At 40.5% G+C, this 27,507-nt stretch overlaps 2 protein-coding genes across 15 annotated transcripts in view; both read left to right on the top strand.

Moving 5' to 3' along the window:
* Positions 1-15,265, top strand: part of atf7ip (activating transcription factor 7 interacting protein) — a 30,989-nt gene extending 15,724 nt beyond the window's left edge. For 2 of the 6 annotated variants that reach the window (XM_030415501.1, XM_030415510.1), the window contains exons 2-12: positions 2,893-2,945; positions 3,855-4,385; positions 4,552-4,999; positions 5,742-5,923; positions 6,029-6,166; positions 6,278-6,349; positions 6,440-6,525; positions 8,024-8,088; positions 9,198-9,860; positions 10,851-11,114; positions 11,277-13,505. In XM_030415501.1, the coding sequence (XP_030271361.1) occupies positions 3,861-4,385; positions 4,552-4,999; positions 5,742-5,923; positions 6,029-6,166; positions 6,278-6,349; positions 6,440-6,525; positions 8,024-8,088; positions 9,198-9,860; positions 10,851-11,114; positions 11,277-12,796 (3,963 nt within the window). In that variant the 5' untranslated portion in view covers positions 2,893-2,945; positions 3,855-3,860 and the 3' untranslated portion in view covers positions 12,797-13,505. The other 4 variants (XM_030415539.1, XM_030415533.1, XM_030415527.1 and 1 more) reach the window with 4 other exon arrangements.
* Positions 15,266-21,072: 5,807 nt separating this feature from the next.
* The window catches only part of grin2bb (glutamate receptor, ionotropic, N-methyl D-aspartate 2B, genome duplicate b), a 117,783-nt gene continuing 111,348 nt past the window's right edge, over positions 21,073-27,507 (top strand). The window contains exons 1-2 of one of the 9 annotated variants that reach the window (XM_030413608.1): positions 22,326-22,625; positions 24,515-24,529. The gene's annotated coding sequence lies outside the window, so the exon portion shown is untranslated. Of the gene's footprint in view, positions 21,090-22,317; positions 23,122-24,514; positions 24,530-27,507 lie in introns of those variants that run through there. The other 8 variants (XM_030413595.1, XM_030413581.1, XM_030413615.1 and 5 more) reach the window with 8 other exon arrangements.

Here is a 27,507-nt window from a genome sequence, read left to right as displayed (position 1 = left end):
ACACAGTGTCAAAGCATCGCTGGTAACAGTAAACAAAGGTTTGGAAATCTGTGTGTTGGATAGTAACCCATTTAAAAAAATGCTGTCATTTCTATCAGTTGAGACATGCCTGCTAATGTAGATGAATAATACTTCATTAAAAAACATGTATCACAGTGGATGCTGTGCTAGGGAGGCTAACTTGCTTTGTCAAATTGCAGATACTTGTCCATGAACTGTATCTCAACCAGAAATGGCTTGTACTTTGATTTTGTAATCAGTTTTCTTATCATCTTCAAAACAGCCTTAAATCATGTTTGGCAAGATTTGATGCAGAGTATGTGATAATGCTGAAATATGGTTGCATCGTCAACATTTTAACCAATAATGTGATACCTTCGTCATGAAGGAAAATGTTTTGATGTTCCTCTTATCTGTGAGGTGGGAATGCCACGTTTTTCTTGTTTGCTTGGCACCAGAGGCTTAACTTGAGTTGTCCTGTTCTGTATCCAGACTGAGATTAATTAGAGAGACTTGCATGTCTAGTTTGAGTTACTGTCACTTTACAACATTGGTCCAGCAGCAGAAAAGCTACTCACCTGGTGATGAAACAGAGGTTTGCAGAGGAAGAGCTCTGAGACAAAAAGCACTTGTTTTGCAACTACAGAAAAAGGAAGTTGTCTTAAACCAGAGCGAAGGTAGACAATCTTTAATTGTCTTCTGTTTTTGATGCCCCCAGGTCAGCACAAAGGCATTTGGGAAAACATATTTTTGTATGGTAGCCTAGTTACCTAAGCTTGACTGAGAAGACGGTCTAACAATGAACACAGTCAATGCATTTTCACCTCAGAGACATCCATTTGTCTAGGCGAGGATTAAAATGAATATTCCTACGTGTTAATGAAGCTTTTCCGAGAATTTAAGCACCGATGCCTTTTATTTTCTTTGTTAGAAATTATTTTTAGCTTTCAGAGACCGGATTGGAGGTGTGCATTAAATGCCACACCTATGTCTGTGCATTGTCATCTGACACCTGAAGTGAGTGTGAGGTTCAGACTCACTCACTGACGTAGCCACAGATAGCCCTATTACTAAATTGAACTGATAAAGTTGAATGATTTAATCTTCATATAATGTTTTTATAGATTAAAAAAAAAACTTTTTGATTTATGTTAAAGTTTGGCTAATTAAACATTTTTGTTTATATAAGAAGTTTATATAATAACATTTCTTGCTGAAGCCTCTGGCTGATGAGAAAATCCATATGATGCAGGACGGTACTCCATCCAGATTTGTATGATAGAGAATCCTGTTCAGCTAGCTACTGAGAGCTCAGTCTGGCAGCAAACAGCAGAGCTGGCGGCCATTTTGAGTTCTGAACTGAATCCAGGCGCAGTAAATGAGGCCGTAGGATGGGGGAGGGGATATTGTGCTCTGCGCAGTGTGCAATAACATTGGAATGTGAATTGTACTAGTGATCGTGCTCGCACTTTACATCGCTCTTTACTTCACATCCTGACTTTGACATGATGCTTTTTTAGGTTAAATTCAAAGCAATTATGCTGAAATATCTTTCCACAGAAGTTTGTCATTACTGATATGACAGCAGAGCAGGAATGGCTTATAGTGCGTATGCGCCAGCATCTTAGTGTGCTGCATGAGCTTTAAAGTGTAAAGTATACACTTAGTCCCTGTCAGTCATCTGAGTGATTGTTGCATTTTCCATCGCGCATGTAACAGCTTGCTAAGTTCTAAAATACACATAGTTAAATTAAACAAGTCCTTTTCAGAATGCCCTGTCTTCTGCTGTCTTTTCGGTTAGCAGTGCAGTAACAGTAAAGCTAACCAACTTTACAGTGTTAAACTGAAGCCGCTTATTGCTCTCACCAGATAAGGTTGAAAGATTATGTCAATTTAATAACTGGTTTTATCTGATCTGTCCATATGCTTAAACTGACAGACTTTTATCTACATGCAATATCTTCTATCTGAACATGTCTGCTTTTTGTCATAATATTAGAGGTGTGTTAACAAACAGACTTGTTAATCTCAGAAATGCAGTCAACATGTTAGCAACTGAAAAACAAGCCCCTGTGACTACACATTCATGAGCTAAAATACAGGTCGGAGAAGTTGTTAGTGTTAATGCCTTTTCCCTCTCTGTCCACGGTTCTGGAACGAGCCTTTTGCTTGTTTTGAATCTTTTTCTTCTTGGCCTCTGTGTGTGCTTTGGTTAGAATTTCACGTATCTAACTGGGTTCTGTTAGCCTGCTGTCTGGCTTGCTGTACTGCATTGTCGATATTAATTAAGATCGAGCTTTATCTCTGTGTCACTCAATGTCTCAGTTGTTAAGCCGACAGCAGAAATATCTCTATGATTAAATTTCATTTATGTTTTTTGGCCAAATGCAAACAGAAAGTTAGTTAGAAAAATTGCTAAGACTGCAACAAAAATTATTTTTCATGAAAAAGAAAATAAATAAAGGAGAAAATTACTTTTGTAAAGCTTTGTTGGCAAAGAACAGTATTATTGTATTAATAAAATGATGGGCTTAGGAGTGATATCAGTGCCCTTTACATGTTCAGGTCCTGATGGGTGGTCTGTTGTATGGTGTGATTTAATTTCATCAATCGTTAATAAATGTGGATATATACTTTATTGTCATCAACATAATTTTACTTCCAGTTTTAAGAGATTTGCTGTGACCCCCCGAAAAAAATTCTTCTTTTGGAGCCAAGGGCTCAGTTACAGCTCGAGGGATGGAGAAAGACTGCTTAATTAAGTGGAGCTAAATTTAGGGTTACAGTTTGATTCGCATGGCCTGTGGTTTTTACACAAAGTTGATGTTTTATTCCCAATTTGAAGCTATAATATAAAATTCACCTAAAAAATACATCTCTTTTTTTCCTCAGATTGCCGACGAATTCTGTGGTAAATCCATGACCAGGAACCTTTCGGTTTGAAGGTGAGTTATTTATTCGTTATTTATTTAGTGTATACACTGCAGTTTACATAATATCGCAGCACATTTCTTGTTTGCTACTGAATGTAAAATGAGAATTCTATTGCAGCATACAGCTTAATTGCTTTTACATTTGACTTCTAGAAAAAAGATGATTAAATCATCACATACATATGAATGAATACATATAAACCATGACAACTAGCTTGAGCATTGCGACGTGTGCAACAATCAGAACTGTGTACGGAGAATCTTTCATGCTTTACATAGCCTCTTTACTGCTGCCAACACAGCCTCAGTTTGCCTCTTCTGATTTGATGAGGGTTGAGCCAATAGGAACGTGGGGGGATGGGAAGACTAGGAGAAAGGTTGGGTTGCTGCTGTTGTTAACTTCAGTGCCATTTCTGAATCGGGGCTTAGGTAAACGTGAAATCCTCAGGTTAATCAAAAAATGTAAGATAAAGGGAGTTTGTCAGAGCAGTTCAAGCCTTTCTGACTGACATGCAAAATGCTGTCTGGCTTACTGAGCTGCACCCAGACTTTTTAGGACAGACAAAACATTGTGTAATCAGGCAGTATGGATCTGTCTGATTTAGCTTTGATACTGAGTCAAATTTGTAGTAAAGAAACAGGTTGTTGGGGAACATTTTGGCATGCAGATCTCTATGAAAGAAGAACCTTCTAGAAAAGAACAAACAAGAAAGCCATGGGGCTCTCCATTGACCTCTAGTGGTTTCTCTGAAACTCTGCAGCCATTTCTTTGCTGTGCAGTGCGGAACGGCCAGGACAGGTTCATAAGCGGAAGAGACAGTGACTGTGCACTCTAGCAGCTGTCATTTCTAGTTTTATAGATCTTTCCTAGATTGATCATGTCCTTTCCATAGCATCTAATCTCTCCTTGTCACTCCACAGGCAGCAATGGAAGTTGTTGTGACAGAGGAGAAGAAGAAGATTTTCCGTGCTAGGAAAACTATGAAGATCAGTGATCGACAGCAGCTTGAGAGTCTTCACAGTACTTTGTTGACAGCGGCCCCAGCTCTGTCCGAGACACCTTCGCCACCTCTGATGAATGGCACTCACAAAGAGGATGGACAAAAAGCGTCAGACAAGGAGCAAAACAACATTTCGGACTCTAACTCGCCCCCCGCTACATCCCCTGCCTCTCCGGCCTCTCTCAGCTCTCCGGCTCCGTTCCTGTCCCTAAATCTGTCCCCTTCCCCTGCTTCTTCACAAAGCCCTAAAGCAAAGGATGAAACTTCTCCAACATCACCATTCCACTCTCTTAACTTTGAACTGAAAAAGATGCAGGACGAGGACGATGAGGATGAGAAGAAAGGTTCTTCGCCGTCTTCTCCAAAGGAGTCAGTTGCACAGGCATCAACAGAATCTAAGGACAGCAAGGAAAAAGATGCAGAGGGGAACTCGGAGGAGGAAAAGAAAGAGGTAAATTTTAGGACGTTGTCACAAACTTTCACTTTTTAAGATCTAGTATGAAGCAACTGGATGTATATTGGATTTGTTCAGACTGCGAGGGTTGATGTTGAAATGTTGATAAATTGAGAGTCCAAAGATCTTTAATAATGTTTTGTTTAATTACGCTCTTCCTCAGGCTGAACATACTGCAACAAAGGATTCAGCTGTGGATTCGGCAAAGGATTCCTCTAAAGATTCAGATCCATGTTCACCTGCGCTGCCTCCAGTAACTGACTGCACAGAACCAATGGAGACAGAAAATGACTATATAAAGGCCAAGGACCCTGAGACCGCCACACCAAAAATTCAAGATGAAAAACCCCCTTCCCCGAAATGTACCACTTCGAATTCTCCATGTCCATCTTCGTCTCGTCCAGCTAGTGTGGATGTAAATCAAGAAAAGAAAGTCAAATTGGAAAAAAAAGAAGAGGAGAAAGAAAAACAGGATGTGAAGAAGGGATCACCAAAAAATGAGGCAAAGATGGAGGTCGACACAGTGAAAGTAGAGACCAAAACGATCAAAACTGAAGATGGTAAAGCCACAAAACCATCTCGGCCATCATCCACTCCACCATCTAGTACAGGTATGAGAGAGAATACTTTATGTCTGATAGCCTTGTGATGACTACTCCCCATTGATAAAGTACTGAATCAAGTATCAGTTCTGGGCAGATTAATATCCTGTTGGCCCCATTATGGGTCAAACTGCAAAGATTTTTTCAAAAATATGCCCTATTGAGGTCATGCCACTAAATTAGACTCTACATAGGACCTCCAGAGTCACAGATGATATGTGAGTTGAAACATGTGACATAAAATTCTACTTTAAGTTTCTACAACAAAGTCATATTTTGCAAATCTCTAAGTTTTATAAATAAAATGGTGAGGATAATGAGAACACTTTCAAGTTGTATTAAATGGCAAATCTATAGCAATAAGGTAGAGATGTGCTTGCAGAACAGCAAGGCATAAGATATGTTTTTATACAGGCCAGACCATCCCAAGGTACTAGAACTTTTTAAGCTTTTTAAGGGAAGTTTAGATATGTGCATAAGCATATTTTTTCAGCTACCCATCCAATGGAAAGTTCAGTATAAACATAATTGGACTTATATCGCTGGAATTATGCTAACTAGTTTTCCTAGACAAAAGTGTAACTGAAAGATGCAAAAATGAATTAAGACGCTGTAAGGTTGTAATATGACCCTTGAAATCCTGAAAACTGTTAGTGTAACGTCTCAGAGTAGACAAATAATGCATTAAAGATTAAGGAGAATGAATGGCACACATAGGGTAAAAACCTGACTTTTTTCTTTGTTTCCCAAGTAGTGCAAGAGGACAAGGGCTCAACCTCGGGACTGAAGCGCACTTTATCAGAGGGTAATGACAAAGAAGAACAAACCATAAAAAGAGAGGGCAAGAGGCCCAAAGTGGAGAGTGAGGAACTGGAGGCACAACTGGAACTTAAAATCACTGCAAAAGCTGGCAGTCACCATAAACTTGAAAAGGTTGGTATTAAACTGTCCTATTAACCAGAATGTTTCCAAAAAGTCTCTGCTTTGTGTAAGTGGATATTGCACATGTCATACTTAATTCTGTTTTGCAACTTTTAGATTGTGCAACAGCTGGTAGATGAACGGTTGAAGGCCTTGCAGGCGACCATTTTTGACCAACATTTCGAAGAGCTGAAGGACAGAGTGGACAAGATCGACTGTGCCAATAAACACCAAACTGCAATTAACACACTCCAAGTAAGGAGATGCTTGTCTTGTAATGTAATTTTCTTATAACAAGAACACATTCCAGTTATATAAATGCGGCACACATCTCAAGTACACTGTCTCTGTCTACTATTTGTTTAGGCCAAGATAGCGCGGCTAGCAAAAAAGTTTGGGGAGGCCAATCAGGCGTCGGAGAACAAAAAGAAAAATGAGGTAAGAAATTGTTGCAGGCTAAAATCTTTGCACCTAAATAAGTGATGTTGTTTCAACATTTTCTGACAGCATGGTGTCTGATTCTTGCAGGCGCTCGCTGCTGCTGCTGCTGCTGCCGCCGCCGCCGCTGCTGCTGCTAAGGCTGCAGCTGTCACAAACAGCCCTCAAGCTCAACGGTAAGTGTGCCCATGCCTAAAACTTTACAACATGTTTTATTTTTATTAAGTAATTAAGCAGTGAAGTTTTCAGAGTTTTTTGGAATTGATTTTTATCACTTACCTGCAGGCTCACAAGTGTGCCAGACCATTTCATCATGTGACAAAATATTTTGAATTATCAAATTTGACAGCATAAATGTATTTAAACATGTCAGCAGTCTGCACTTTGGTATTTTGTGTGAATATAATTTGGCCTTTGTATGAACGTGACAATACCGGACTGACGCCAGTACAACATACAAAGCCGTTCACAGCGTGAATAGTTGACATTGTCCCAGGTTGCTATCTGTAATCACTAGAGACTGATTTTAAAACTAATGGACAGAATAAAAGACTCCTTCTCTCCTCCAAATCCAAACCTTTATGGAAACCAAGAGTCCATGTCCCTTGTTCGGTTTGTCAGAACTTAATCAAACTCTTAACTTCACTCCAAACATTTCCTAAGACTGGCTTGGAATAAACAAACGCACGTGCCAGTCTGTGTTTTGCACCTGCAAAGTAACCCCGCACGGGTCCAGGTCCTGAGTCTTGTGACGTTCAACAATGTGAAGCCTGAGCGTTTTCTCCAGGCAGTGCAGAGTGTAGTTAAAACTGCACCTCTCCTCCCAACAGCGTGCTGCGCCGACAGACAGTTGAGCTGCAGCCTGTGGTTCCCAAAAAGAGAGTAGAGCCCTCTGTTGGTGAGACTGCTGCACTGTCTGTCAAGGAGAAGGAAGAAGCAGAAATGAAGGAGGACAAGGACAAAGACATGTTACGTCATATTGCCATGGCAAACAAGTTGGCAGAATTCAGTGAAGGACACTGCAGAGCAGACATCAAACTCCGCCCAATCACTTCCCAATTGGAGAAAGTGCTGTACCACAACTGCAGAAGAAGCTCAGGGAATCCCAGACATGACCGCTACGCATCTTACATATTCCGCTACCTGGTCCCTTATGATGACTACTGTGACTGGGTTGCAAAGGTCAATTATGTTGGATTAATGGGCAAAGATGCACTGCCCACAAACTTAAGAAGGGCAATAAGGATGTACATTGATCATCGATTCCCTATGCTGTCATGTGACAGCTGGAGGGAGATTCGCGACGTTATCAATGAAATACTGCGAGTGAAGAGAAGACCAGAATTCTTTAGAGAATATGATGAAAGAACTAATGTCCCACTTTGACAGTCTTGTGTTACAGGAACAGAAGCATACTGGGACAATTGTCATCATGCATCAATGAAATTATCAAAACATTTTGTCCACATAGCACTACTCACATACTGACGAATGCTTTAATGAAAACTCTGACATGTACTTTATGAGCTGGAATCTTAAGTTGTTCAAAGATGACTGTATAAAATTGAATAAAACTAAACGTTAGTATCATTACATATCGTCGTCTTCCTGTTGTGGACACACATACAGCTCTAAGCATGAACAGCTCTAAGCATAAGCAATCTCTCTAAACAGGCTAGTCCGGACTTCCATGGAGCTAAAGCAGACTCCAACAACTGTTTCTTCGTCCAGCACAGCTGGTGAGTAGCAGGATTTTCTTTATGTTGGATGTTGTGTTGATCTTTTCCTTTTGAGCTGTGAGCAGTGTCACCTCCCAACATCCAAATTGTGGATTTTGAATCATGTACTTGTTACCTGTTTCTTTGAAGGTTTTTAATTTGTTCATGTGGTTCTGTCTTGATGCTGTGGTTTCCTTCCAGAGTACAAAGAATTTTTTTTTTTTAAATATCAAAACTAATAATGATTGCTACCACTGATGCTAACTGGTCCCCTTGCTCAAAGTCAATGGGTTTCCTGAATGATATTTTCAGTTGAATGCCTGAAATAAGATCTGTGGTGGTCATATTTACACGTTTTATTCTGTGACACAAAATACATAATTTTATGTTAAATAAATTCATTTTAAAATGCTTACTAGTCATAAAAATGGTGGTTGCTGCAAAGCGGCTAAATGAGACTACTGAAGTTGTCATCATGATAAACATTGAGAAATTAACCTTAATGACTCCGTTTGCACAAACAAATGATGGATATAATGACAACTAACTCGCCTCTGTTTTTCTGCACCCTTTGAGTAAAGAAGTATTTCATTAGTTACACATAAAATGTTGTTCAATAAAACATGCTCACGGTGGCCATTATCCTGTCTTCATGGTCAGGTTATAGTTTCAACGTTCCCAGATTAATCAGCAACTGAAAAGAAAAATGGATAGTGAAAATAAATGAATGTGTCCAAGATGTGTGATGATGAATCAGAATGTATTCATGCCTTTCCTTTCATATCACATAGAACTATTATTAAGTGGTGATGTTACGTAGGAAGGGGTTGAATGCTAACGTTTGCTGTTGTCTAACAGTTGTCAAATACAAGATTACTTGCATGCTGTGAAACATTACTTAACTTTTCAGTTGCTGATCAGTTAGAAAACTGAAATCATAACAATTTGCAAGCGTCCCTTAGTAATTGCAACCTGGAACAGAAATTATATATTCTGTTCCAATATTTGAGCCTCCCACCCTGAATGTGACATCAGAGGAAAATGGCCGCTGTGTGAGTGTGGTCCATGAAAACCTCAGTAAAATGTCCAATCACATTCTAAAACATGCAATTATTTCCTGTTTTCTTCAGCAGCTCCACTCATGTCAGCTCAGTTAGTCCCCACCGCTGCCCAAGTCACAACACCCACCTCCACTACCATGGTGACACAGGCCCCCATCCTCCAGCTGATCACCTCCACCTCTAATGCTGTCTCCAGCTTGGCCACTGGCATCACCACTCAGAGTCCAACGGGCACCCTGCTCCTGAAGACGGCCTCTGGGAGCAGCATGATGACTACTGGCCAGCCGCTGCTTATCCAGCTGCCTTTATCGATGGCTAACGGCCAGGCAGGAACACTGGTCAACATCCCTGTTTCCTCTTTGTCTGCAGCCAGCTCGCTTAACAAGGTCAAAACCACTTCCACCGCTACTTTTATACTCAAGCCCGCTCCTGCCATCACCACAGCACCGGTCTCTGTGCCAGCTGCTGCCACTGCCCCAGCGATCCAGGCCTCCACTGGCCAGATGTCATCTACCCAGATCTCTCTTGCACGTGCTGTCTACCAGGGGGGTGCTGGGGGGATAACTACACCCAATGCAGGAGTATCAGTGACCACAGCCAGGACACCAGCTCAGTCTGTCTCTGTAGCAGGAGCTATGTCTTCGGCCTCCTCACCTGCAACTTCTGGGCCGGCAGCAACAGGCTCCACTGCTCCAGGACCACCACAAGGGACGTCTCTGACATCAAAGACAGGTAAGGGTGTACTTGACTGAACAAGGCTGTTGTCTTTAGAGGTATTCAAAATGTCATATGACATCAGAAGTTAAAGTAGCCCTGCAAAATGAAATTTTAGATTTCATCTGTCTGTGTGTAGCCATTCACGGCACAACCCAACCAATCATGGCTCTAACTCTATATCCACACATATACCACACATATACCTTCATAGGAGCCATTACTCCACAAAAAAACTTAGTTAAAACTTTGGCTCTCTTTCTTCTCTTCCTCGTTATCATCTACCAAAGAATTGGCTGGCTCTCTACTCACATCAACAAATGTGGGTCATTTCAGGACCGTGATCTGTTCACACTGGAATGTTTTATTAGCCACTGAGAACTTGGGCTTTTGGGGAAATATCTTAACTTATTTCTTCTTATCAGTATACACATACTTAAGTACAATCATTGATATTTTTTACCTCTTATTTTCCAAGTGTAAGATGGGGAGTAACAGCAATATCAAGAAATGTCAGCTACTGAAGAATACGGACACCATAAATTTTCAGTAATTGTGGCTGCTAATGAAAACATTCAAGGTCATGATCAATTGTGTTGATAAAGGAAGGGAACATTTGAAGCCAAGGTATTCTCTTAACACTAGAACGGCCTAGATGGTAATTTTGACATTTTTCAAATTTTTATGTACAATAACTTTGTTGAATGAAAAAAGCAATACTGCTGTTACCTGACTTTTCCTAAAAGTGTCTGTATTTTAATATAAAATAGTTTTGTATAAATTGCACACAAGACAAAGAAAATATGATATGGTTCACCTATTTCGGCCATAAGCGGTCATATTGACCGCACATCATTTCGCGGGGTTTCATTGTTACATTTTTCGTGCGGTTTGCTATTTTCATTGTCTCTCTTGTCTCTAACATTGTTAGCGATCTCTAGCTGTGCTTCTTTGCTAATTTACTTGTAAGTTAATTATTATATTGTTGTACTCGTTATTATTGATTAGTTGCGATTGATATATCTGCGATGGAGTCAAGCCTTCACATCAAAAAGGAAAGGATGATGAAGAATTTGAATACAACCGAAGCCCTGAAGATGTTTCAGAACTTGGACAGTGGTGATTCTGATGGAGATGGGGATCTATCAGAGCTCGGAAATGAAAGCGATCTTTCCTGGGTACACGAGAACACCTCCTCAGAGAGTGAGTCAGAGTCTGTACCGAGGAGAAAGAGACGGCTTTCCCCTGCGGCTACGGCTTACAGTGCTCAAGGTGAGCTCCACTGCCCTGCGCTAAGTTATAACCTGGGCTATTGAATTATTCTGCTGCTCATATTATGATGATGATGATGATTGTTATGATTATTATGATTATTATTCTTCTTCTTATTATTATTATTAGGCTATTATTAAAAGGCTATTATTGTTTTTCTAGGCCTCCCTGATCCAGCTCTTGAGCCCACTGGAGTGCTCAGCCTGCCATTGGTGTCATCTCAGCTGGAGGGGGCTGTGGAAAAGGGGAAGGATGGGACGGTTTGGTTTGGCCTTCAGCCAGATGGATGTCCAGGAGAAAAGCAGAGCCAAAATGGCCTGACGGAAGCTGCTGGCCCCACAGCGCACGCAAAGCACAGCATCAAGGATGCACTCACTGCCTTTCTGTGTGTGTTTGATGATGGCATGCTGAAGCACATCAGGGACTGCACTGTGGCTGAGGCTCATCGGGACTGCGGCAACAGCTTGTGGGACCTGACAGTGGCTGAACTCAAAGCATTCATATCGCTTTTGTATGTCCGTGGCACACAGTGTGCAAAAAACACTGATTTCGACAGTATGTGGTCTGAGGAATGGGGGTTCCCATTTTTCAGACAAACAATGGCAAGAAATCGCTTCAGGGACATAATGAGGTTCCTGCGCTTTGACAGGAAGGAGACCCGACGTGTGCGTCTGCATGATGACAAGTTTGCCCTGGTGCGTACCACATGGGACCAGTTTATCCAGAACAGTATAGCCTGCTACAAACCCGGCACCAACATCACGATTGCTGAGCAGCTGTTCCCCACAAAGGCCCGCTGCAAGTTCACCCAATATATGGGGAATAAGCCCGAAAAATTCGGCATCAAATTTTGGTTGGCTGCAGATGTCGACTCCAAATACATGTTGAACGGGTCTCCATATCTGGGGAAGGAGGAGGCGCGGCGCACCGGTCAGCCTGTGGGAGAGAGTGTGGTGCTGAAACTGGCGGAGCCATTCCTGGGGGAGGGAAGAAACATTACCACAGGCAACTTCTGCACGTCCCTAAAACTGGCCACCGCCTTACAGGCAAAGAAGACCAGCCTGGTTGGCACCATAGACAAACATAAACGGGAGTTGCCCCCCTCTGTGAAACAGCAAGCCGAGCTGTTCAACACAAAGGTGCTGAAGTGTGGCGATGTGACTCTGACTGTGTACCAGGGAAGGCCAAAGAAGAATGTCTGCATCCTGAGCACTGTGCACACAGGTGTGGGCACCTTTAGTGGGGCGAAGGCAAAGCCAGAGTCTGTGATGTACTACAACAACACGAAGTATGGCGTGGACGTCGTGGACCAGATGGCGAGGGCATACTCCGTCAAAGGCGGTACGCAAAGATGGCCAGTGGCGGTCTTCTATAACATCCTCGACCTGGCTGGGATCAATGCCCACATCTTATTCAAGGAGTGCACCAACAACAAGATAGCCCGGAGGAAATTCCTGCAGCAACTGGCAGAGGAGCTGAGGGCAGAATACATGGAGGGGAAAAGGGCCGCGCGGCAGTTGGCACAAGGTGGGCTGCAGCAGACACGGAAACGGAGGCAGTGCCAGGTCCGAAAGGGCTGCAAACAGAACAAAACGTCGGACACTTGCAGCAAATGCCAGAAGTCCGTGTGTGGCAGTTGTGCAAGGAGAGCAGCGATCATCTGCGTAGACTGTGATTATTGATCGCAACAGTATTGTCCCTAAAAGTACCAATCAGTGCTTAATGTAATTAGTTTATAAAATTTGTATTATAATATTGTATGTTGTTTTATTGCTCTATTGCCTAAACTTCTTTCTTGGCTCTTTTTTGTTTTAGATCAGCTCGTTATTATATATCATTAAGTGTTAAAATGTTTCATAATCAGATAAGATTGTTGACTTTTTATTGTTAATTTTCTTGTTCTGAGTTTTGTGTAAATATATGCAATGATAACCATTTACGATGTAAGATGATATGAATATTGATAAATGTGTCAATAAACTTGTTAAAATGTACATTTTGGTGTTGTTTTGATTTTTTAATATAATGACACAATGAATGCATTCATCACTCAATTGGATATTTACACGAGAGATTATACAGTTTAAAATCTAGTGGTCAAAATGACCGCTCACGGCCGTTCTAGTAGTTTTGGTATCCGGCCCTTCTAGTCTTAATGTAAAGGAAAAGGATGATATAAAGGTGGATGTTTGACTATGTTTGGTAAATTGTGCTAAGGACCAGCTCAGTTTATTGTATTATGTGTTTGCATAACATATATACTTCATATCAGACCCTAAGGAATCCAGTTAGCGTATTGTGGACTGCAAATTGTGTAGATGAGGATCTGAACCTCTCAGATCTTAAGGGTCGTGAGGGGTGTTATTATTTAAATTGACATTTTTGTCTCCTTTCTCAGATAACCAAGCTACAGGATCCACTACCGCCAAAGCAACGGTCCCAGGGGCACGGCCCAAGGGCTCTGTCATCGATCTCACTGAGGATGATGATGATGTACAAGGTAAAGTTTTACTGATTCAACAAAATACATTTATTTGTTTTGCAACCAGAAATCTAATCGGTATTGTACTGAAATGAATCCTTTAGCCTAATTACTTTGTACTTTGTTCTCCAGTGACAGGAGTGAAGAATCCAACTGCCATTGCAACGCCCTCAGCAGTCCAGCGTTCTCACCCAGTCGTCAGCGTTCCCAACAGTAAGCCCAACACAATATATTGTTGGCATGAGATGGTGATTTTGTGCATGCACAGTGATAACGTGTGTATGTTGTGAGTTTTACATCTTTATTATGCACGAGTAATTTTTCTTAATATTTCTTGTGTGCCCTGTCCTCAGGTGCAGGAGCGAGGTTGTCTCCACAAAGCAATCAGACCTCCTCCAGCAATCCACAGTTGACAGTCCACCACCGCCCTCCACTGGTGAGGATTTAGAACTGCATTCAACATGTTTTGCACAGCTGTGGTTATGTTATTCTACAACTTGACTGTTAAGTCTTGCATAATTCGGTTTGTATTTTTATATAACATGGGAAATCTGAGGACTTTATGCTGACAAAGCGACCACTGGCAGTTATCCTTTCCTCCCAGACAGGATTTGACTGTAAAAGAATTTGTAATTTTTTTGTATCTCAGCTTTTTAAAAACTTTCCCTGTAACCTTATTCAGACATACTTTTCTATAACAATGATTTATGACTGCTTTTAAATCATTCAGGAAATGCTGAACAGTTCTCTTTGTTACAGGACTCTCCACTGAAATCCCGTGCTGTAACCACTAGTACGCCTACTCGGGGTACCAGCATGGCATTGCCCCCTCTCCCGTCTGCACCTGCACCCCCACGCTTACCCCCAGAGGCTGAGCGGACGTCACTTCCACAGCAGCCTCAGCTGAAGCTGGTGCCAAGTCAGACCGGTATAGTGCTGTCCTGGTGTGTGGCAGAGACTGATCGGACCTGTGCGGCTGTAGAAAGCTATCACCTGTATGCCTTCCATCAAGACAACTCTAGCAGTAATGCATCACAGCAGCACTGGAAGAAGATTGGGGAGGTGAAGGCCCTTCCACTGCCTATGGCCTGCACACTGACCCAGTTTCAGTCTGGCTCCACGTATCATTTTGCAGTCCGAGCCAAAGACATCTATGGACGCTTTGGCTCTTTCTGTGAACCTCAGTGCACAAATGTCATCAGTTCCAACTCTGGCTGAGCAGTTATGAATGGACCTTTTTTTTCTGCATTTGAAAGTTCGTGAGTTCCTTTTTGTTTTTTGTGTTAGGAACTCAAAGATTGTGCGTTGAACACTTACAGTATCTGTAAATATCTCTCTGCAACAACTGGACTTCTGACTGACTTGGAAAACTGAAGTGGCAAACGGATGGTTCTCTCTGGTTATTGTATGTAATGTATTTTTTTGTGATTTAAGCTGTTGTAAAAAATTACCATGCTCCTCCACCAAGTCAGATATTTATGTTGTCGACTCCTGTTACTCTGACCCGGATGTCTTTTGCTTTACTTGAGAATACATGACAAAATTAAAAGTGTAAACTCAGAATTGCACAGAAATGTATAAATGTGTGGTAGAAACTGAATGATAACTTTTGTAAATTTTGTCTGGCAACCAGACTTTGAAACAAACTCAATAAAAGGTTTTATTAAAATCTTGGCTCACTTTTATTTTATTAGTTTATTTCCTGTTCTTCAGTTCATAAATCGTTATTTAGAGACACGACCAATCTACCACCTTGAATACAACAGTGAGAAACCTAATAGGATATAGCCACCTATGTGATGAGTGTTCCATGTTTTACCCACTCAAATGGGTGTAGCATACCTGGCGCTGAAGCACAGAATGCTTTTTATCTCTCTTGCATGGTCTGCATATTTCGGCTGATCTGCTGCAGCTTTGTTTTTTCTTCAGAAATCTTTTTTTTTATATATACTCTATTTATTTGTTTCAAATTAATCCCTTACAATAGTTACTTGACACCCAGTTTTAAGGTGACTACTGTACATATCCCCTAACCCGACCCATATTTCTTCAGAAATCTAGCCGCTGCGGTACACATCAGGCAGCCAATCATGATGCACATTTGCAATGACATTAAAGGTTTCCTCTACAAGTGTGTGCAAACGCAAATGTGATCGACAGTTGACGGTAAGACATGAAACACAGATTTAAAAAAACGCAGAGAAAAATCAGCTTGGCAAATGTTTTTGAGCATGGAAACGCAGTTAATGCATTCATTAGACCTCAATGAGGGTTGTATTCAAGACCACCTAACCTGAGACCAAGACCAGTGTATAACAAGACCGAAACAAGACCAACACTTTGAAGGACTGCGACCAAGCCAAAGCCAAGGCAGGGTGAGACAGTTCAGACCAAGACCAGTGCGAGTCCCACAGTGCATGCAACAGGTGCATCTCAAAGAAGTTGTATACCATGGGAAAATTATTTTAAATTAATTCATAAAGTGAAACTCACATATTCTAGATTCATTACACATGCAATATTTTAAGCCTTTTTGTTTTAAGAAAATAAAAAATCCTGTATTACAAATTATTGTGATAATATAGTGATTTTTGTATTTTTACTCATTTTACACAAAGGCAAAGGAGTCAAAATCTACTTCAACACTCCTTTGTGCTGGTTCACCATTGACCTCATAGAACAGTGTGTGCCAAGTGTCAGGTTTTCTGGTTGACACCTTTCTTCGCATAAAAACAATCATTGAAAGCTGCATGTATCCAACAATGATTCAATCGTTGTGTCTCTGCAGTTTTCTTGACTGGCCTTGAAATAGAATCCTCTTTGTCCGAAACCGAGACAAGAGCGAGTAAAAATGCGGTCGACTGAGAAGAGACCGAGAACTTAAAAAAGACATCCTGAGACAAAGACAAATTTTGAGTACCACAACACAACTGCACACAGATCACAAGAGAACATCAGTGTTAAACATAGTGGTCGGTACTTAATTAGTTGTTTTAACTGCAGGATTAGAGGTGAATGCGTCAAGTGCATTGGTTAGCACGAAGCAAGACCTGCAGCACTTGATTAAAAGCAGGCAACCACCAAAAGCAAATTTCCCAAATGGCTCTTTCTCTCATAGTATTGCTTGTGAAGTATTAAACATGGGACACAACTTAACCAAGAGACATGAAGAACCGGTGGAAACACACTGGGATTTAGAAGGAAAGGCAGCATCTACTCACAGGGGTGTCCAAACTGGATACAGGAGTGCCTGGTTCAGAGTTTATTTGGGAAGACTGGGTTAAGGGGAACTGTTCTCTGGGAGCTTGGATCCAAGACTGCTGTCCCTGTAGAGCTGGAAAGGAGAGGTTGCCACAAAGAACTAAGAGAGATTCAGACAAAGCATAGACTACAGGAAAATGAAGCAGGTATTGGCACAAAGTAACGCACATACTGACTGTGGTGGGAGAAACAGTGATCTGTTACAGAGCTGACACAATTTGAGGGACCTGAATGCTGAAGACAGGAGCTGATAACTGGTAACTGAAGGTACGAAGCTGTACATTAGACCAAGCTGACTGCAACGGAAGCAAGAGAGATAGGCAAACTGGATGAAAGCCAGGGAGGTGTCTAGTCGATTACAGAGGTGGCTAACTGGATGACTGAAGGTGTATCGTGTACGGCTCTGGAACAGTTGATGGTGATGAGACTTGTTTATTGGGTAATGAAGAGACAAACCCGGATCCAAAGTTGCTGTCTCGATGCAAACCCTGGAAGACGACAAGGCTGGAGCTCACTGCCTGGTCCCAGAGGCAACCCTGCCAGAGCTCTCAAGCTCTGTGCAGACCAACTTGTGGATGTTCTGCTGACATTTTCCACCTCTCACTGTTCCAGGTCGTCCATCTCTTCAATGACACCAAGGACTTGCGGGTGGACACAAACAGTGAATGAGGCCGTTTGGGCATTGTCTGATGATGGGACTCCTCAAGCAAGAGTCTGGAGGCCTGAAGAACTGCAGCTTTTGTGGTTGTGAGTGATGACAATCAGTATACAGGGGTTAATCCAGGCTGGTTTGATCAGAAACAGCTGAAACTGTGTGTACATATCATTGGAAAGTCAAAGAAAGGCAGAAGAGGGGAAACCCAACCATCTTTCTGACAGCTCTGTATCTCTGCAGTAGCAAGCCTGGAGATGTTGGAGGCTTTTGATACTTGGAGGCGGGGTGTTGTGCTGAAGACCAGTGGACAGACAGTGATGGAAACGACAGGCCATAGGGTGTGGTCCAATAATCAGATTGCTTAGCCTTCCCAGGAAAACTTTGGCTGAATAGGCTGACGATCAAACTTTAGATTTGGGAATAGCAGTGCAGATTCCGTCCTGCTTGTGGCACCATGGACCAACTCTTTTATCTTGTAGGGTGAGAAATCGAGAAACTGCTCATCCAGTTCAATGGTGTGAAGCAGAGATGGATCCATTTAGGTCACTGCCTTTCAGTTGATTTCGATGGTCTTCTTTACAGGAGTAAGTTTAACATGGTGCTGGTTCAGCATACTGGTCATGACTGAGCTGCTAACAATGCTGCCAGTCACCAGTGAGGGGAGCTCTGTGGATATAACCTACTGATTTGTTCAGTGGCATGATTCTGTTGTCAACTCCCTTCACTGCAACACAGTTGCTGCGTCCCAATTCAGGGTCTGCATCCTTCGAAGGACCTGGCCTTTGCGGTCTTCGAAGGCGAGTCCTCTGAAGAGACCTTCGAAGGTCGCGTCAACCTTTGTTAAATGGGACGGTCTAGCCTTCGGAGCATTTCCTGGTTGTTGATGTTCCCACCCTTACCCTTACGTCAAGATTTCTGCTTCTGAAGCCCGCAAAAGTGACGATCTACACCACGCGATGTCGGCATTTTCTTTCTTTCCTTCTTTATTCTTTTTCGGGCACGCAAAGAATCTTGGGATATTGGATATCGCAAAGGATGGTAGCGGCGCATCCTCCAAAAAGAGGCAAAAGAAGGCCACATTTTTGGGGTGCATTTGGAGGAGCCTTTGAATTGGGACAGCCTTCACGTGGCGTTGTGATGTAACTGGCCTTCAAACGCGGCCTCCGAAGGATGCAGACCCTAAATTGGGAAACAGCAAGTTTGTCCAAATGTGGTTTGTCTATGTTGCACCCCACAGCCCCCTCTAGTGGTGGCCCTGGAGATAATGCCACAACAGCTCACATTTTGATGAACTCATTGAATGGAAGACAGGCAAACCTGTGCACAGATTTATACATAAAACAAGCATATAAATTCTACATTCTCAAAGCTAAGTAGATAATGTTTTTCAGGGATGACACACAGGTGAAATAATTGTGTTTTTGTAATGAAAAACTTTTATTGCTGATTTTATTAATTGGAGAGTCGCTCCACTTGTGAGCAACCTGATAGTAAGACATAACTCAATATGTGAAAAAAATACAAAACATGTTGACAGCATTAACTACCAGAAACTACACAATTTTGAAAGTAAAATTTTATTCTGACAATTTTATCACATGATTTTTAATGTAGACTTGAACCCATTTACACTGTCAAGTTCCCCCCCATAAAGTAGACAGAATTACAAGATAGAGGGTAAGAGATTGGATTATAACAGAGTTCATAATTTTGATTTTAAACCTTTAATTTCTAACTTTATGACCTATAATTGTGACTTTTTGTCTCATATTTTTGACTCATTTCCTAACTTTTTTTAATGACTTTATTTCGGATTTTGATTGTCTTTATCTTATAAATTATAATCATGACTTGCTATCTTGTAATTTTAACTTTTTATCTCATTATCTTATCATAATTTATACTTATTTAATAATTGTGGCATTTTAATTAATACTTTTTACTGTCTTTATCTCTTTTTTTTACTTACAACTTATAGTTCAGACTTTTTTTATCTATTAGTTTTAGCTTTTCATTTCAATAGTTTTTAAAAAATCTTATAACTTATAATTATGACTATTTATCTAATGATTTTAACATTTAATTTTGGCAGTTTATTTTTTAATAATATAATTTTATTATCATCTAATTTTGCCATTTTTTCTACATAGACATATATTTCCTTTTTACTCAAGGCTATTTTTCCTTCCTTTTGATTCAATCAACAGCAATAAGTCACACATGTATCATTTTATGATGTTGAACAGGGTCATTTAGATCATTTCCTAGTGTCCCACAGGGCCATCCCTTCATTTGAGATCATTAACAACATGGTAAGTGTGTTTTCTTCTGTCTGTCCATAACTTTACATCAATAAAACGTTACAGTTAACTATGAAAATAAGTTAATTACCGTTAGCTAAACGAGTTAGCGAGTAGTTAGCCTTAGCTCAGAGAAAATCGACATTTGGTTGTAGCTATTTGTCTTAAGCAAACATCAAATTCTGTGTCCTGGTTAACGAATTTTATTTGATTAAAGAAATATAAATGAAGGTATTTCAACCATAAGTTAATGTTATATTGCCACAGCCAAAGGTGAACAACAGACGGTTCAGAAGAAACGTTATTTAGTCAACATCGAGTAACACTTTGATAGCTAGCTTAGCGTTAACTTAGCAAAGTGATGAATCTACTGTATGAAACATGAGGTCAGTGGCATCATACGTCTTCAAGTCAAAAAGTACTAAAGTACCACATTAAATAAAGCACTTACTTACAAATAAAAGTTCTGTGTGAAAATGTTCAAACTGTTGTATCTCTAGTAACCTTATAAGAAGTCTCCTGTGGTCAGGTGTTGTCTTAAATGATATCCCCATAATATCCCCATAGGTTTCAGATGTTGATGGAACTTAATCTGGGCAATGCAAATTAATGTTACTAGATGTTGCTGGACAATAATGATGTACTATATGGATTATTTTTTCAACCAATACTGCTAACTAATAATTACCCACTTATTGATAGGAAAGACGAGGAAGAAAAACAAGAAAATAAAATAAGAATTAGTGAGCAGAGATGGAGGATTTAATCGATAAAATACCTCTTATAAGATGTGTTGTGTTAAAACCGTCTGAAATCTCTATCAGTGTTTCGATGCTGCGCACATTAAGTCCATGAGAACAGTTTGGTTTCATATCATCATCTCTATTTATCTGCTATAACTTCACTGATACGATTCAATAGCTAATAATATAAATATCACAATATTGATGATGATTGCTTGATGTATATCTTGCATCCATCCTGGAAAACCTACTCCACAGGACCAATTGTTGGTCTTAGGATCCCAGTTTGACAGATGACAGATTTATTAGTATGTATTTATCATATGTATTTATCATATTTAAGCATCCATCCATCCATTAATTTGTTTTCTTCCACTTATCCAGGGTCAGGTTGTGATGGCAGCAGGATATTACAGACATCCCTCTCCCCAGCAACTCTTTCCAGCTCCTCCTTCGGGATCCTGCAGCATTCACAGGCCAGATGAGATGTAATCCCTCCATCAATTTAGGGGTCTGCCCCAGGGTCTCCTCCAGGTTTGTCTAATGCATCATTAATCGGCTTTAAAAGGGAATAAGTACCTCGCCCAGAATTGGGACTCTCCTCTCCCTCCTTGGGAGGGTAACTCACTGACGTGCGTCTGGTGGCCAGGCTATAGCTCCATGAATCACCACGCTGTGGACCCATCACCAGGTGATGGTGGGCACGTGATGGTCCTGACCTCTGGCTTCACAGACTGGCTCAAAGTGCTTAAAGCATTGATTGAAATTTTCAGAATTAACAACATTTAAAGATGTCTTAGGACAGGCTATTAGTTTTGGGATGACAAGTGATCATGGCTGCAGCAGTTCAGCCACCACTATGCTGATGTAAACAAATTCTCACTAGACATAATAAGACCAACTATTTTAGATGAGAAAAAATGTCTTTAAGAAGAATAAATTGCCTTGTGCGTTCATTTTAAAATGATATTCTTTACGTAACTAATCTCCAACTACTCCTCATAGTTAACCATTTTATTACTTCTTTATTTAGGGGAATGTTGAGGGCAATTCACCAACTACAAAGAAATAATCTTGCAGTAACAGAGGGCATTAGAAGTCTGCAAGAAATGAAGAAAAATGTCCTTCTCATAATGAAATGATCCAGTAAGTTATCTAAATTTGACAAAAAAAAACATTTGCCAGGAAATCAAGCAACCATTTCCCTAGACAGCAGAATTATACTAAAAACTCGATACGAACAAACAATCAAACCGACAACAATAAAGGATCCATTAATTTGTTTACTTTGTTCACTTTAAATATGGACATGACTGTCATACATAAGAAACCCATTTAGACCACAGTTTTATAAATGTTAGTTATTTTATCCAATACAAATATTTATTTAACTATATTGGTCAATTTTTCAGAGTATTCAGAAAGCAGCCAGTGCCTCCTGATGTTTTCTTCTTCTTCTTCTTCTTCTTCTTTTTTTCTAGATACTACATCACCAAATAAATACTTGTTAAAGAGGTAAATTTAAACAGTATTTTCATATTAAAAAATGGCCTCCATTTATATCGCATCTTCACAGTGTAACAACAGAGGGAGCCGTTGCGTCTTTATTGAAACAGTTTTCTTGACAATTGTTGCAGCAGCCCTTCTTTACTGTAGCATCTATCTAATTCACAATCCTATAGAGGGACCCACCTCCACATCGCTGTCAGCCTCTCTCTCTCTCTCTCTCTCTCTCTCTCTCTTTCTCTCTCTCTTTGGAGGAGGGGGAAGAGAGCAAGTGAGCGCAGTTTGAGTTGTGCTCTGCGCTCCATGCCAGCCAGAGGTGTGTTTCGGCTCCACGCTCTGTATCTCTGGGTAGCAGCAGCACCCCATCATGCAGCCAGCCTGAGTGCCATGTCTCACAGCTGTGTTGGCAAAGGGTTACAGCTCATCTGAAGGGAAGGTAGCAGCTTGCTTTGAGGAGGACAGAAGATAAAAGAAGACTGACCAGTTTCAGAGAGAGGGGGGATATAACTGACAGCCCCCCCCTCCCTCGCCTCACTAAACAGAGCAAAAACGGAAGGCTTTGGAGTATTCAATTTTTTCTTTCGTTTTATATTTTTCTTATTCCTCATCGCGGTGCTGGGAGGTGCTTCATCTTTTCATATAGTCTCTCTCTCCATCATCTGCCTCCTCATCTATTTCTCTATCTACTTGGTGTATAATTTCCTCTATTTATGAGTGAGAGAAAAGAGAAAGGAAGGAGGAGTTTTCTTTTAATTTTTGTCCTTTCTTTCCTTCTCTCCACTCTTCCCCCCCTTTCACCAAACCATATCATACCTGTCGGTCCCTCTTTGCCATTTCATTTCTGACTGCTGCTGCCATCACTTCATTTTTTTTACCCATCCTATGCCTCTTTCTGTCTCTAAAATCTGATGTTAGATGAACTTGGATGAATTTTCTTCAAAGACAACTAAAAAAACTCCTCATGAATGACTCTTTTTTTTCCCTTTTCCTTCTCTTTTGGTCCCTCCACACCCATTTTCTTTGCATCACACTCTTGCGGGATTCTTAAATGTTACTCTAGGTAGGTTAACTATCGTTTAGTGTCTGTCTATCTGTCTGTCTGTGTGTATTTGTGTGTGCTTTACGTATACATAAAACACACATTAACACACACATGCACTCGCACACTAAACTATGCCTAAAAGATCAGCATTCAGTAAGTCGATATTGGTCTGGTCTCGCACGGTTTTTGCACCCTCCTCCTCATCTGTTCTCCCCATCATGGCAAAGTGCACCCATTTTTAATTGTTGTCTTTGAGAAATTACTTTTTAACTGTCCACATGTCACGTCCCCTTTTCCATCTGATAAAGATCTTTGTTTTGCAACCTGTTGCGATGCAACAAGGGAAGACAAATCAAGTTTAGCCCTGTGGGAGGATGAAATTAATTTTTCTTGACACTTCCTTTCATTTTCAATCATAATTTGGCAAAGTTGGGACTGTTTAGTCTAAACTAAATGATATTCTCTTCATGTGTTGAGCTGCATTCAAAGTTTGGAGCTAATGGCCACCTCAAGTCATTGAGAGTGTATCCCATTTCATGCTTGATTTGTGCTCATTTTCATTCTGCCAGTCCATCAGCAGCCATTAGTTCTTTTACAGCCTCTCTGCCCCCTCTCGCACAACCCTCCCAACACACACACACACTCACAATCTTAAACCCCCAAATACGCTCCTCATTAGCATCAAAATATTTCTCAGAATTTAATCCTCGCGCTCCTGCATGCTCTTTCGATTTTCCCTTCCCTCTCTTCGATCGTTTTTTGCACAGAACTGGCCATTTTTCATTCCTGAAGCCCTCCACTTGTCTTCATTCTCATCCTCTGTGAGGCAAGAGAGACCGGTTGGCATTAGTTGGATGTTGAACAGTGGATTAAGTGGGTAATGCCTTGCGGTGGATATTGAGGTGTGTTAGACAGTGTGCAGGCTGAGGTAGAGACAGACTGATAGACAGATAAAAAATAGATAGAACTTAACACCCCATCTCATCACTACCCCTCTCTTCTGCTCTGTCTCATTTTCCTTCTTTCTTTACGTTGTGTTTGACGCTTCGTCTCTACTTCTTACTGCCACACCTTTTTTGGGAGCGCTGGTTTAATCATAACCACTGCTAGACTGTAAGTTTTTAGCCTATATATGCGTGGACATCTACCCCGAAATTGACTGTGCGCTTATGGTGAAAAATTACACCCAGTAGCGTAGGCCCACACCAGACCAGCCGCTCTAATCTCCGTTTTCCCCTCATGGACTGATAAAGTGGCTTAATAAACACCTCTGTCTTGATTGTTCTGAGAGTGGGATGTCATCATGAAGGAATATGAAGGACCACTCGTTTTGCTCTGTCTTTGCTTTTGTGTCTCAACTCTGCTCCTCTGTAAAACATCTCCACTACAGTCTATAAATTATGTGTTACAGAAAAGAGTTAATTAGGTGAGTAGTGAATGAATATAGCACTCACTTACCTTTCACAACTGAGTGTATGCACATGCATGAACAGTAGGTGTGTGCATTACTGTGTGTGTGTGTGTGTGTGTGTGTGTGTGCGAGCAAGAGTGTGCATGTGTGTGCGTGCACGATATGATGGAAATTGTATTCTGCATGAACTTTCATCAGTGGCTTCTCTGTGGAGGGTATTATTTTTTATATTTTCCACCACATTTGCTTGTTCTGTCAAACCTTTCTTCACCCTGCTGTGACTAATTGGTTGTTGATCAGGCCAGGTCTTTGATCTTTATCCGCTTTCTGTTTATTTACTATTGTACATCTAAGAATTTCACGCACTAGCACTTCTCTCAGCGGTGATTTTGAGTGAGAGAGAGATTACTTACTCAAGGACTTCTTTTATTTCATGGCAAAAACACAGCCCAAAGTTAATTTATTCTGTTAATTTGGTTAAATCTCTCTCCATCAGTCGACTCTCTCAATTAGTTCAGTGTGGTGTGCAGGTGCATGCATTCATTTCAAGTCCTCTTCCTTTCCTTATTTTGCATTTTAGTGGAATGAGGTTTGTTAACCAGTACTACAGAAAAGTGAAGTCCTGTCCTTCTGGTGTGCACCATGGGACCTTATTTCAGAAATAATGTGTACGGCAGTGAATGGCAGTAAACAATGCATTTTTTGATCCTGTTTGAATTGTGCTATGAGTTATATATCTGATGTCTGAGGTTTTAAAAGATAATTTTCCAAGTCAAGAAAGTCACAATTTGTCGTAAGTAAAGTAAAATACCACTTAGTTTTGTGTAAAACTGCTCAGTGAACATCTCGTTCACTTACACCAACATGGCTGTCACGTTGGCACTGAAAAGGTTTTCAAAAAGGTGAACATTTTAAAATGTCTGGCCATATTGACAGCTGCAGTTATGTTATTTTCAGCTAGCTAATATATGGGACGGGCTCTACAAAGCTTTTGTCACAGGGTTTGGTGAGTGTCAAAAGAAATGACATCACGTGTGCAACTGTTGGGGGTCTAGTGTTTCTAAATACAGTCTTATATTTTGGGCCATTCTCACTCCCAACGAGAGATTTGTTATAAATGTACCGTAAGTAAGTGAATGGACGTAGATGATGTACTGATATGCGATATGATATGTGATATCACTTTATATTTCTTATTTCAACCCAAATTATAATCTTTTCCTGAACCTAACCTAATAGTTTTTGTGCCTAAACCTACGTTATTAACTTTTCAAAAGTCATGCTTCATTTGAAAAGTGTTGTTGGACGTTCTATATTACGTATTAGTGCTAACTTGATTATTGAGTCCTTTCTGTGCAAAACTGTCGCTAGAGGTGTAGGTAGAGCATCATAGTTTATTGGCTTATTGGCTCTGACCAAGCTGTCGAATGTGATGAGTTGGGAGTGAGAACGTGTTTCATGATTCATTAGTTGACAAACTTTTAACTTTTAGATGAACAAACATCATATGTGTAATTCATGGCACAATTCAGATACAAAACAGTATCAAAAATATTTGTCTCTTAGCATTCACTGCTGCACATATTTTCTCTGAAACAAGGTCCCATAGTGGTCCACCATTAGGGGCTTGACTTTGCCTCTCCATGCTAATGCCCCCCCCCCCCCCCCCCCCCCCCCATTCTCTTCCATATCTTGTTGTTTCCTGCTCAATGGATCTGCAGCAGATCTCTGAAAATAAATCACAGATCTAATGTGACTCATATATCAGGTTCACTGTATCAGACTCTTCAGCATGACCTTAATGAGCACACTGTACATTATATATATGACGTACTAGGCTGTATGCATCAGAGTGCATCATGTATTGCCTAAGTGATCCAATGCTGTGTTAGCTTTTCTACAACCAGAAGACTGTAATTTACCTAGCTAATCAACCAAATAGCTAATTGATAATGGCATAATTATTCTAAGATGATGAGAATGCATCATTAGGCAGACAAGAACAAAATGAATTAATTCTTAATTGTGTACACATAAAAAATCTAATTAATATACATTTCCAAAACCAAAGTGAATCCAGTCTGTCTTGTATGTGTCTCTTGTGCTACTATATTAATAAATAAGTCAGAAATTGACCTCAACAGCACACAATACCCAAGTGTAATGAGACATTCTGCTGTCACTTAGTGTTAAAAAATATCAGATTTTTTTGCAAACTTCAAACACAACTTTTGGATGACTTTGGTGGCGTTCTCATAAATATTCTCCATAAGGCAGAGTTAAAGCGTGGGCCCCTGCTCTAAAAGTTTCAAGTCAGTTTAAACTGTGAGCATCTTTAAACCCAAACAATCTAAATGATTTAGGAAGTCTTCCAAAAGAGTGGTTTGATGTTGCCTCCCTGTGAGCATACATTATTTTGAATATAAAGGCTTAAAAGGCCATACTCACCTCTTTGGTTTCAGTCTAACGAAGGGTTTATGTTCAAAAGAGGAATCGTTAAGAATGTGGGAAGATTGTTAAGATACTTTGATACTGAGCACTGAGCACGTTTCACATTGTGCTGTCTGTAAAGTAGCGATCAACTGATATGTATTCCTACATGCTGATATTTTTCAGGGCTGATTTGGATAACTATTATTAGTAATCAAGGAGACCGATAACCGATACTTGGAACTGATATACATTTGCGATAAAAATGAAAATCTTGGTGTCACAACATGAATAACTATGTTGAAATGTAACTAAGTACAATTTACTCAAGTATATCTATTTTCTGTGGACTTCTAGCCCACTACATTTTATTTGATAACTTTAGTTATCTTGTGAGGTGTAACGAATTTGGCTGTGGGCCAAAGTCGTACATTTTAAAAGGTTCAGTGTTCAGGATTTAGGGTCAGAATGGAATTTATTATGCCTTTTAAATTTATGAGAAGGAGCGGGTCTTCATCTACAGTGTCTGTCATGTTGTTTATACAGGAGCCCAGAACTATATA

This window comes from Sparus aurata, chromosome 1 (genome assembly GCF_900880675.1).
Source record: "Sparus aurata chromosome 1, fSpaAur1.1, whole genome shotgun sequence".
NCBI lineage: Eukaryota > Metazoa > Chordata > Actinopteri > Spariformes > Sparidae > Sparus > Sparus aurata.
Note: the sequence above shows the minus strand (reverse complement) of the source record. Positions and strands in the feature narration are given on the sequence as shown.